Source organism: Loxodonta africana, chromosome 10 (assembly GCF_030014295.1).
Source record: "Loxodonta africana isolate mLoxAfr1 chromosome 10, mLoxAfr1.hap2, whole genome shotgun sequence".
In the NCBI taxonomy this organism is placed as follows: domain Eukaryota; kingdom Metazoa; phylum Chordata; class Mammalia; order Proboscidea; family Elephantidae; genus Loxodonta; species Loxodonta africana.
In genome coordinates, this window is record NC_087351.1 from 79,099,021 (window position 1) to 79,112,427 (window position 13,407).

A 13,407-nucleotide genomic window follows, 5' to 3' on the forward strand; every position below is an offset into this window, starting at 1 on the left:
GTTTTATGTTGACAATATATCTAAAATCTTTTCTGTGTGTTAATTTCTTTGTCTTTATTTTTTTCCAGCCCAGATGACTTACTCAATGCCTTGAATGAGGGTATCAGTCGTGCTGATGTCATCATCACATCAGGGGGTGTATCCATGGGGGAAAAGGTATGAAAAAATGGGGCCCATGAAAATTTAGCCCACTGTAATGTCCTTGCATACAGTCCATTAGCTATGGTCTGACAGACGTCTGGTATCCATAAGCAGGGCCCACAGAGCTGAAAATCCACGGGGCTTCAAAGATTACTGGGCACTCTAAAAGGGATGCAGTGTGGGTAGGTCATGGGGCTTACTTCAGGAGCAGAGCAAAGAATCCCACAACTTGCACAATGGTTTTGATGTTCTCCTGGAGACTTACTGGTTTGTTTCTGACTCAACTTTACTGTATTAGACTTCCCTTATACATGATATTTACCTCCAAGGGGAAGCTCCAAGATCCTTTTTCTTAAATTTAAACATGACCTCCTAGAGAGACCAACTTCCCCACCACATATTCCAAACCCTACCAAGAACCCTTAGCTCCCTTTCCCCACAGGAAAGAAACTGAAAATTAGGCATTTCCTTTGCCCCTCTTGGCAAAAAAAGAAGAAAGATTAATGAAAATAAAATACATACCTTCACGTATATATAGGATTTTATAGGACTAAAGTTTGCACATGATGTGTGCTTAGTCTGTAAAAATCCCAATTTGAAATCTCAGAATCATTAAGTTTGTATATCTCAATGAAATGTGTTTGGTTGATGATAATTATTGAATTCATTGAATAATAAGCAATAAAAGCAAAATATTCTTTACTACAATAAATAGCCTTATGTTTGGGCTCAAAATATTTCAGATCCTAAAATGTTTTGCCAGCCTGTAATCCCTGTATGTATTTTCTTTTATCTCATATTAATGACTAACCTGAAAAACCATAATATCATAGTAACAGTTTTTCCTAAAATTCATATTTTCGAAGAGCTTGATTTATTTTAAGCCAGATCTTATATATATATGATTGTTTTGGGCCCTGCCCTCTCTAGCTGTAAAACTGCCTAAATTTGTATCCTGACTCTGGACAGTGAACTCTATCTGGCTCTGAGAGCAAATATCAGAATTCAGTAGCATGAACAGAGAATGCCTGCCTTCCATTCACAACCTTTAGTTTTAGAATGTTTGCGAATACCACTGTAGCTGCCAAAAACCGTAGATGAAAAAGAGGGAATCTTAGTCCAAGACTACTGTCTCAAATTACACCCAGAGTGAAGGTGTCTAAGTGTAGGTGGGTGTTGTCCTTACAGCAGACAGATTGCTAAATTAGTCTTCCCTCAAAGCCTCCCATAAGTCTTTAGCTCCAGGTGGAGCAGATCGGTGCAGACCGCTCCTGAGATCACAAAGGCAAGGGGCTGAGGTATACAGTGTAGTAGAACAATAAATAATTTGCAACATGTTTGTTTTCACTGCCATCAAACTGCTTATGGTACTCTTATATCACATGAGCAAAAACTGAAGTTCGGGGTATTTAAATGTTAAATGTGTCATTTCCAGAATGTGTTTCATGTATAATTTATCTTACTTCCTAATGATCTTAACTGTGGGACAATGCTTTTTGGCAGGCCTAAAGATTATCTTTTCCAGTACTACTGGAGAGGCAACAAGCTTGTAGCAAACACAGACTTGGCAGTTGTTGTTAGCTGTGCTAACAACAGAACATTTTTCAACCTTAGCCTTCATTATTAGTGCCAATAAAGATGTCAGTTGTCCTAGATATTTGCTGACAATAGAGCCAATAGTAAAGAATATTGGTTTTATTTACTTTACTCTCTGTACAATAAGGTTCTTACACTAAACTTTTAATTTGCTAGAAAAGAGATTTTAGGAATGTGGTATCCCAAAGTAGGAGCTAATGATTATCCTTCCCACCTCCTTCAGTGGGAATAAGATAGAAAAGGGACCAGGAAGGAAGAGGTAAAGCATAAGTGTAGCAAACTCCTGTCAACCCATAAGTTCTAGTCCCAGAAAGAATTTTAGTGTACCTCAGTAGCAGAAAGAAGAGCATAAAAGATGGGACATCTTCTTTAGCTCAGTGGCTGAGCCTGAAAACCAGCCACTAAAAAGACAGGGAGGTCAAAGAAAGATCCAGAGGCATTATGTGGCAGGCGTAAATCTTAAGTGCAGAAACTCAGGTATGTAAGAAATTTATGTATTTGATTCAGCTTTAAATCCTACTCTGAGCACCTTTGCCACAGGACAGGAGGGAAATATTATTTAAGCCACTACTAGCCCTCACCCCTCCAAGAATTATGCCAAGGAACCAGTAGGGCCTTAAGCTGTACCAAAGCATCAAGGACCCATCTGGTCATGGCTGCACACTAGGTATTTCTTAAGTATCCATGCAGTGCCTTTAGAGCCCAAGTCTTTGCTCCCTTGGGCCACGCTAGCAATCCTGGGCATTGTTGGGAGGCTGGAAGCCTCAGGATCTAGCCGCAGCACCCTTGGGAGTAATTAACAGCCACCCGCTGTGAAGTCTGGCTACCTCACCAATGTATTGCTTGCTAAGGAGAGTAGGGGGAAGGGTCCTTGCTACTGTTGGACCCACAGGCCTCTGTCGCCTACCCAGCCTAAGGAGAAATGTCTCTTGCATAGTCACTTCCCTCAAAACCTCTCCCCACCTCTACCTCACCCCGCCCCACATAATCTTTTCAAAGAATTCTCATTTTTACAGAACACCGAAAGTTACAGCTTAACAGTTACCTATTTTTAAAAAATGTATCCATTCTCTGCCCCCAAAACTAAAGAATTATATTCATTACCGTAAGCTTTCTACAACCCGCAGAATTATAAAATAGCTCAAAGAAAATGAAAGGTGCAGATAACCCAGAAGGATGCGCTGAACTGGACACCCAGTAATCTTTTTTGCTGTTTTCAAAGTATCTCGATTTTTCCTAACAGTGTCTCTCCCGGTCTCCGAACACAGACATGATCAAAATAAGCACAGAGATTAGTACTGATCACAAAACAGGCTGGTCTGGTTAGGCTTAACCTGATTATTATTTAGCAGCAGCAAGAGTGCTAATTAACCATATAAGGCCCCTTGAGTTTATTTTGCAAATTTAGAGCCATGTAGCAGTAGAACACTAAAACTAATCAACAATATTCCCAAGAAATAATCACAGTAAAATCTGCCTTATCAGTTCATTCAACCCTACGTAATTCTCGTTCTGCTTGATCTTGGTTTAGCAGTCTGGCACTTTAATTTAGGACAAAGAGTAGTCTGAGTACTCCTGGTGGCCCCTGAGACCCTCTAAGTGGGCCCACAAGGTCAAAACTGTAATAGTAAGACTCTATTTGCCATTTTTATTCTCCTTTCATGAGCATACAGTGGCGCTTTCCCAGCAGGTATATGATGTGTGATATCTCAACAGATTAAATGTAGAAGCCGATCTGAGATTCCAGGTGACTTCTGTTATGCCAGACATTAAAGAGATTTTTAAAACTATAAAATAATGCATTAAAAAATGTTATTTATGTTAACATAAAATGGCTTCATCATTACTATTTTCAAATGAACCAACAAATAGATATTTTTTAATTTTTCAGTTTTAATTTCTAATACAGTAAATATAGATAGGTACCACACATATAAATAAAAACTCTTCGGGAGCCTTAGTAAATTTTAATGTAAGAACATAAAGGGACCCTGAGACCAAAAGCTTGAGAAATGGACTCAAAGAAAAAAACTTTTTCTTTAAGAAAACAACACACATAGTTTTATTTCTCTGCCATTTTTGGTCCCAGTATAATTGCAACTACCCATATTAATTATAACATTTAAGAAAATAACTTATTTCTGTTTCACAGAGAAAACTTGAAGCATGGAATAAGGAAAAATCATATGTAAGCAAGCATTTTAGTGGACTATCAAAGCTCAAAAAACACAGAATACAATTTTCCTTTTGCACCTTCTTAACATAGCAAAGATGCACAAGCACATTCATTAACACAATCCAAAGATATAGCCTCTCTCTAGCATATAAAATAAGAAGTAAAATATATTAACTTAAAAGCATATTAACTTAAAATTATGCTTAGTAATTAATGTTCCAGTATTCTGTCCTGCTTAGAAATCATTTAAGTGTCTGATGATTATTCATTAGTTAGCTCGATTTAATATCAGTTCAAGATTTTAAATTACTTAAAGATCTTGAAAATCATTTTCAAGCTGACATACTATAGAACATAATTACGGTTGACATAAAAAGTTTGTCAGAATAATGATTCAATGGAGTTGAATACAGTTTTACATTTTTTATATTATGTTATGCAGGAGTAGTGTTAGCTTATCTGACCTATAACCCCATGTGAATTTAGGAAAAACAAACCCAAGTAAAATGTATACTTTTATTTTTCTTAACACTGACAAATAAGAGGGACTCCCGGGTAGTGTAAACAGTTAGTACACTCGGCTGTTAACTGAAAGGTTAGAGGTTCAAGTCCACCCAGAGGCACCTCAGAATTAAAAAAGACTACAAGCCAAATTATCTGTCTTCTCTTACCCAACAGAGAGTAGATTTCTATCATCCACTTAGAGAGATCACTAAGTGGTCAGACCATAAAACCAAATTACCAATTACTGCTGCCACTAAGGGGGAATAAAAAAGCAGAACCATGATCAATAAAATAGAGAGGGCAGAAAAATAGAGAAACAGAAAGTCAGTAAAGTTAGTTTCATTGCTGCTTGGGATTCACTCTAGGAAACAAGGAAAAATGTACCTAGGCCTAAGCGACCCATAAGGTACACTTCTCAGGCAATGAGGTTTACCTGGATCTGTCAGGTAAATCAATTGGCATCTCAGTAGAGCCTCCAGAACAGTTAAAGTATAATTTATAAAGATAAAATCATGACTCTAATAAACATATAAAACAAACACATGTCAAAGCTTTTATTTAACCTATTAATTGATAAAGGAACCAGTAAGATATTACGACCAGTTCAACGAAGCTTTCGAGGAATATACACACATAGATCATAAGGAATTCTGCAATAAATTTGCTAATAGATGCAAAAAAAAAAAAAAAAAAAGGTCTGTACCCACAGAGGAATAATCAGTACCTCTCCATTGGACAGAATTCATTTACATTTCTTTGCATAAAAACCATATACATTCCTATCAGTTTTCTATAACTTATATTGTAAAATAGTCCAAAGACAATGAAAGGCACAAAGAAGCCAGAAGTTTGTACTACACTGGACAACTAGTAATCTTTTTTGCCCATTTCAAAGTCTTTCACAATTTTTCTGACACGAGAGCCCTGGTGGTGGAGTGGTTAAGAGCTATGGCGAGCTACACCTGCTAACCAAAAGGTAGGCAGTTCAAATCCATCACGTACTCCTTGGAAACCCTATGGGGCACTTCTACTCTGACCTATAGGGTTGCTATGAGTTAGAATCAACGTGAGGGCAACAGGCATTTTTATTTTTGAGTTGAGGAAATGACTTTGCTCTAACCATTCCTTTTTTTTTTTTTCTTCCTATCTGGCTCTGGGCCTCAGAATATCAGACAGAGATCCTTGCTGCTTCTCTTGGTAGATAAAGTCTTAAGAACAATGATGATTCTCAGCCTTCATTGCTATATGGTAGAGGATTTCCCTCTGGCACAAGGATATCACGTTAGCTTGGAAGCTGTCCTTCATGTTCAAAAATAATGAAAAAGGGAATCTTTAACATCAGAGAGGATTTTTTTTCAGAAAAATTAAATCCTTTAATTCATTTAACAAATATATAATCAGCATCTGGTTTCCAGACTTTTTGTCATAACCTTCAAGGCCCTGCAGGTGTGGCCTTTGCCTATCTCTTCAACCTCATCTTATGCTTCTCACCCACTCATTCATTCCTTCTATTGCCCTTTCAGTTCTAGACACTCTTTAGTGCTTCAGAAGTTTTTGTATGTACTTCCCCTCTACCTGGAATTCTCTTTACTCTGCACTTCACATGGCTAAATCCTTCTTATCCTTCAGGGCTTAGCTAATATATTATCACTTAAAATAGCCTTTCCTTAATCTCCTTCCATTATTCCCTGTCTTAGAACCTGCTTGTTTTCTTCATAGCATGTACCACAATTTGTAATTGTTTTATTTATTGGTTTACTTATTTTAGGCCCCCTCCCCCAGTAGTATATAACAATACATCTTTGTTTAGGACCATGTCAAACATTTATCATTGAGTCCCCAACACATATAGAATTTTCAAACATAATATTCTTGTTGAACTAATGAATGAATGAAAGCATGTGCAATTTACTTGGGATTCATTGTTTAAAAAAAAAAAGACACCAGAATCTAGGGATAGGCAAAGAGTTCTTAAATTTGACATCAAAAGTATGTGCCATAAAAGAAAAAAAATGATAAATTGGACAACTAGATGGTGCCCGGCTACCACCACTGACTGCTCTGACAGGGATCACAATAGAGGGTTCCGGACAGAGCTGGAGAAAAATGTAGAATAAAATTCTAACTCACAAAAAAAGACCAGACTTACTGGTCTGAAGGAGACTGGAAAAACCCTGAGAGTCTGGCCTCCTGGACACCCTTTTAGCTAAGTAATGAAGTTATTCCTTAGGTTCACCCTTGAGCCAAAGATTAGACAGGCCCATGAAACAAACAATAATACACGTATCACAACCACGTATATGAGATTAAATGGACACACCAGCCCAGGGGCAAGGATGAGAAGGCAGGAGGAGAAAGGAAATGTAGATAAATGGAAATGGGGAATCCAAAGTCGAGAAGGGGAAGAGTGTTGACACATGGCGGGGTTGGCAACCAGTATCACAAAACAATATGTGTATTAATTGTTTAATGAGAAACTACTTTGCTCTGTATACCTTTATGTAAAGCACAATAAAAAATAATTAAGGAATTAGAGATAATTAATCACTTCTGTGGGCTAGACCTGTGTATGTAAAATGATGGCTCAGACACATAAGGTCAGATAGGGAGGACAGATTTGGTTAGTTGTTTCCCATAGTATAAAATATTTCTCAACAGGAACCCCTTCTATGGGGAATCACTGAACACTACGGTGAATGAGTACATTAAGACCAACATATATATACATTGCCAGAAGCAGTTTCCAAAGAAATTACATCTGGGTGCAATGAAGAGAATCCTGAGGAAAAACGTTCATTCAGTGAGTGAGCTCTTTAGGGGAGCTATTATTTGATTAAGCGAGCACTATTTGTTTAAATGGAGCACACCATAAAAAAAAAAAAATAGGACTAGTTTAATCTAAGGCCTGAAGGCTATTTTAATGGGTTTGAGGATTGCTTCTGTAAAACATATGAATTTTTGATCACTGCATATTCAATCACACAGGGACAAAATTCTTTACTGCAAATACATTCTAAGCTTCTGCTGAAGTTGAGAGGTCATATGGACAGAAGTGGGTAAGGGCTATCAAGTCTAGCCTGGTCCTAGGCAGCATTTTCTTGGTTCTAATCTTCCAGATGATTGTTGTAGTTATTGTGACCTGCCATCAAGTCACCCCCGACTCATGGTGACCCCAGGCACAGCAAAACAAAATGCTGCCTGGTCCTTTGCCATACCCATGATTGTTTGCATATGGGACTATTGTGATCCATAGCGTTTTCACTGGCTGCTTTGCAGAAGTAGATTGTCAGGCCTTTCTTCCTAGCTTATCTTGGTCTACAAGTTTCACTGAAACCTGTTCAGCATGACTGCAACATGGAAGCTTCCACTGACAGACATTGTGGCTGCACTTCAGGTACCCTGGTCAGGAATCAAGTCTGGGTCACCCACGTGGAACATGAGAATTCTACTACTAAATCACCATTGCGCCTATCTAGAGGATTGTAGGAGAACCTAATTTATTGAAGACCTCAAGAATTTCTGAAGCTTTAGGAAAGTAATAATTGGTTTAAATGAGACCAACTGAGAAAGCCACATCAAGAGAGGTGGAAAAAATAAAACGAAAGATCTCCTTTAAATCTGGATAGTACCTTTGCTATGAACTTGATTAGCCCGCTTAAAGAAAATAAATGGACACAAGAATAGATTGAGACACACAATAATGAAGGGGTGTTTGCATTAGCCATTCCTGTTATCACAAATATTAAGTCATTGAAAATTATGTTTTAATCACTAGAGTTTGGAATGAATTTCTAGGGCTAACAGAACAATGAAAGAATAAAAAAGAAGACCTGATACCCATGTCATTTGTAAATATTCATAATGATATTATGGGCTTATATTCAGCTGTTATGCACTATTATAGCTGCTCTAGTTCTTAGGGCCCATGTCCTTTGGAGTCCATGTCCTATCAGGTACCAAATATTATGAATATCATCCTGCTGATCATTAATATTACATGGTTTTCAAAACTGACAACCTGAACATTTATTTAATATTAAGTAATCACTGGAAAGAGGTATACTGTATTTTAAGAGTAGTTAATTTTCATTAAGAAGCCCTAGTGGCATAGCTGGTTAAGTGCTTGGCTGCTCACTGAAAGGTTGGCAGTTTGAACCCACCAGCTGCTCTGTGGAAGAAAGATGTGGCAGTCCGTGTCTGTAAAGATTTCAGCCTTTGAAACCCTACAGGGCAGCTCTACTCTATCTTATAGGGTCACTAGGAGTCAGAATCTACTCAACGACAATGGGTTTGGTTTTTGTTTTGGTTACTTTTCATTGGATCAAGATGGGAGTGAAATGGGAAACCAGCTATTGATACTTTTCTATTGTTTTGAATATTTGTGCAAAGAATGTATATCCATGTACTGTTAGAGTAAATAAAATTTTTAAAATAGTTTTACATAATGGAATCTGTGAAAAAAAATTGATAAATTGGACTTCATCAAAATTAAAAACTTTTGTCCTGTGAAAGACCCTGTTAAAAGCATGAAGGGACAAGTTACAAAGTAGGAGAAAATATTTGCAAACCACTTACTAGACAAAGGACTAGTATCTAGATTCTAAAAAGAACTTTAAAACTTAACAGTAAAAAAATCCAATTTGAAAATGGGCAAAAGACATGAACAGACATTTCACTGGAGGAAGTAATACAGATGGCAAATAAACAAGTGAAAAGATGTTCATCATTAGCCACTAGAAAAAAAAAACAGTGCCATCAAGTCGATTCCACTAGAGAACTGCAAATTAAAACCACAATGATATATCATCTCACACCTGTCAGAATGGCTAAAATAAACAATAGTGACAACACCAAATGCCAACAAGTATGTGGAAAAACTGGATCACTCATACATTTTTGAAGGGAATATAAAATGGTACCAAAACCAAACTCGTTGCCATCGAGTCTATAGCGACCCTAAACAGCCACTGCAAAAAACAGTTAGGCAGTTTCTAAAAAGTAAACATTCAACTACTGTACAATCCAGCAATTACACTCCTGGACTTTTATCCCAAGAGAAATGAAGACTTAAGCTCACGCAAACAAAATCCACCACACAAATATTTATAACAGCTTTATTTGTAATAGACAAAAACTGGAAACAACCAAGAAATCCTTCAACAGGTGAATGGTTAAATTGTGATACCATGAAATACTACTCAGCAATAAAAAGGTACAGACTACTGATACACACAACCACCTGTATAAATCTCCAGATAATTTTTCTGAGTGAAAAAATCACAGCCCCAAAAGGCTACATACTGTTGATTTCATCTATGTAACATTTTTGAAATGACAAAATTATAGAAACAGAGCAGAATAGTGATTGACATGGTTATGGAGCAGGTAGGGTAGGATGGAAGTGGGTGTGGCTAAAATAAGAAGACAACTTGAAGAATCACTGTGATGATACAATGGTTCTGTACCTTGACTGTATCAATGTCAGTGTCCTGTTTGTGATATTGTACTGTAGTTTAATAAAATGTTACCATTGGAGGAAAATGGGTAAAGGGTACACAGGATCTCTGTTATTTCTTACCACTGAATAGGAATCTACAGCTGTCTCAAAATAAAACTTTAAATAAAAGAAAAAAAGACAGAGTTCCTGTTCTCACAAAGTTTGTGGTTCAGTAAGGTAAAACCAAACCAAACCAAGACAATTGCCATCAAGTAGATTTCCAACTCGTAGCAACCCTGTAGGACAGAGTAGAACTGCCCTGTAGTGTTTCCAAGGCTGAGAATCGTTGTGGAAGCAGACTGCCACATCTTTCTCCTACAGAGCAGCTGGTGGGTTCAAACCACTGACCTTTGGTTAACAGCCGAGCACTTTAACCACTGCGTCACCAGGGCTCCTTCAGTAAGGTATACATATCAGTTATCAAACAACTGCAATATGAGCTAAATGTGTGATGTCAGAGGCACATAGTGCTATTCGAGCACATAAGAAAGGTCTGGAGATTCCTACTGCTGATACGGAGTAACTTATTTGGACCAACCTTCTCAACAAGAACAACTATGAAAGCTGTATAAAATGAAAGTGTTTTGAAAGAAGAGAAAGAAAAAACAAATGTTTGAAGAGAACAACCAAGATAGCCAGGACTCAAAGTACCAAGATCCCTAGAAAAGTAACCACAGAGAAGTAGAACTGGAATTCTTCACTATATTTTCTGTCAAGGCATTTACTAATTACTAAGGGGAGTAAAGGTACAAGAGGCCAAGAAGTCAAGCATTAAAGAGTAGCTGAGAGGCTAATAAAGTAAATAGAATCTTCAGCAAGCATAGGAGTTCAGGGCCTGCCATGGAAGAGAGCCTCTTGCAAACATCTCAGGCTTTCTGTTTAAACCCATGAAGGTTTATGCTCTAGGAATAAGGACAAACTGTAAATAAACCTTCACAATGACTGAAATACAGACTCAAATTACCTCCATCCCTTATTAAATCAAGATCTCCACATTTACCTTAACTGTCAGAAGAAATTAAATACTTTTTGAGAAATAAATCATCCAGAACCTCTTCAATTTTTCATACATAACATTTTGGGCTTCAATTAAAAAAAATTACCAGGGATGCCAGAAATAGGACAAAATGACTAAAATGTAAGAGGAAAAAGTGATAAAACAGCCCTAAAAGTGATCCTGATATTTGTGTTATCAGATAGGGACTGCTTAATAACTGTAATTAATATGTTTAAGGAAAATAAATGACAAAATGGGTACTTTCACTAGCAAACTGGAATCTATTAAAAAGAATCAAACGGAAATTTTAGAGAAGGTTTGAAAAATACGGAAAAGAGACATGTAGGATGTGGTAAAAGATTTAACCTACCTGTAATTGAAGTCCCAAAGGACAAGAGAGAGAGTGGGCAGAAACAATATTTAGGAGAGATTGGTGGAGAGTTTTGGAAAACTAATAAAAGATATCAAGCCACAGATTCAAGAAACTCTGTAACTCTCAAGCAGGGTAAATACAAAGAAACCTAGGCAATGATGGTAAACTAAAAACCAAGAAAAAAGTGGATCAGTGGATGAAAGGATCAATGATAAGGCTAACAGCATCTTTTCGAAAGAAATGATGGAAGCCAGAAAACAATGGAATGGCATTTATAAAGTGTTGAAAGAAAATAATTGCCAACGTGGAACTGTATATTCAGCAAAAATTTCCTTCAAAAATGGAGGTGAAATAAAGACATTTTTAGCCAAACAAAAACTGAGTAGACCTACACTAGAGGGATTTTGTTCAGGGAGAAAAATTATGGAAGCCTGGAAATTTGCAAGAGGGAATGAAGAACAAAAGAAAGGGTTAAAACATGAGTAAATATAACTGAGTTTTGATTGTATAAACTAATAATAATGAGGTTTAAAATATATGTAGAATATATACGGTCTATGTAGTGTATGTGGAGCCCTAGTGGCAAAGTGGTTAAGAGTTCAGCTCCTAACCAAAAGGTCAGCAGTTCGAATCCACCAGCCACCCCTTGGAAATTCTACAGGGCAATTCTACTCTGTCCTACAGGTTCACTATGAGTCGGAATCAACTCAGTGGCAATGGGTTTGTTTGTTTGTTATATATAGTATACGTAGAAAACATATATAACAGATGTAAAATGTATACTTAAAATATGTTTTAAATAAAATGTGTGTGTATGTGTGTATATATTTGTTGTTGTGTGCCAGTGAGTTGACTTTGACTTATAGCAACACTTTATGACAGAACAGAACTGCCCCATAGGGTTTTCTAGCCTGTAATCTTCACAGGAGCAGATCACCAGGTCTTTTTCTCCATGGAGCAGCTGAGTGGATTCAAACCACCAAACTTTGGTTAGCAGATGAACACTTAACCATGGTGCCACCACAATTCCATGTGTGTGTGGTGTATATATGGCACCAACAGTACCAAAAAAGTGGGGGGGCAGTAAATGGAATTAACCTGTTCTAAGGTTCTTGCGGAAACCCTGGTGGCGTAGTGGTTAAGTGCTATGGCTGCTAACCAAAAGGTTGGTAGTTCGAATCTGCCAGGCACTCCTCGGAAACTCTGTGGGGCAGTTCTACTCTGTCCTATAGGGTCGCTCTGAGTTGGAATCGGCTCGACAGCAATGGGTTTGGTTTTTTGGTAAGGTTCTTGCATTATCTGAGAAGTCATTAAAATACCAAATTATGGCAGGCTGTAATAAGATGTATGTTGTAATCTCTAGAATAACCACCAAAAAAAAAAAAAGAAGAATATATTACTAACAAGCTAATAGAAAAGAAATAAAATACAAAAAAACTATTTGATAAATCCAAAAGAAGGCATGAAAGAAGGATAAAAGAAAACAAAAACAGATGTGAAAAATGAAACACAAATAGTATGTGATAGTTTTAAACTCAAATGTAGTAGTAATCAGATTAAATGTAAATAGGCTAAATTCTTCCACTAAAAGTTGTCATTTTTAATTTTTTTTAAGAGACGCTAATTATATGCTACTAATAAGAGGCTCACCTTTATAAAGATACAGAGAGTTGAAATTTAAAAAATTATTTTAAAAAGTTACACCAAAAGCTAATTGGTGTAAAACGCTAGCAAGCAGCCATCTAAGATGCATCAATTGGTCTCAACCCATCTGGAGCAAAGGAGAATGAAGAATACCAAGGACACAAGGCAATTACAAGCCCAAGAGACAGAAAGGGCCACATGAACCAGAGACTACATCATCCTGAGACCAGAAGAACTAGATGGTGCCCGGCTACAACTGATGACTGCCCTGACAGGGAACACAACAGAGAGCCCCTGAGGGAGCAGGAGAGCAGTGGGATGCAGACCCCAAATTCTCATAAGACCAGACTTAAATGGTCTGACTGAGACTAGAAGGACCCCAGTGGTTATGGCCCCCAGACCTTCTATTGGCCCAGGACAGGAACAATTCCTGAAGCCGGCTCTTCAGACATGGATTGGACCGGACAATGGGTTGGAGA

The 13,407-nt window shown here is 37.4% G+C and overlaps 1 protein-coding gene across 6 annotated transcripts in view; it reads left to right on the forward strand.

Moving 5' to 3' along the window:
* The window catches only part of GPHN (gephyrin), a 570,865-nt gene that overhangs the window by 531,875 nt on the left and 25,583 nt on the right, over positions 1–13,407 (forward strand). For all 6 annotated transcript variants that reach the window (XM_064292607.1, XM_064292612.1, XM_064292608.1 and 3 more), the window contains one exon: positions 69–156. In XM_064292607.1, coding sequence (XP_064148677.1) covers positions 69–156 — 88 coding nt within the window. The remainder of the gene's footprint in view (positions 1–68; positions 157–13,407) is intronic.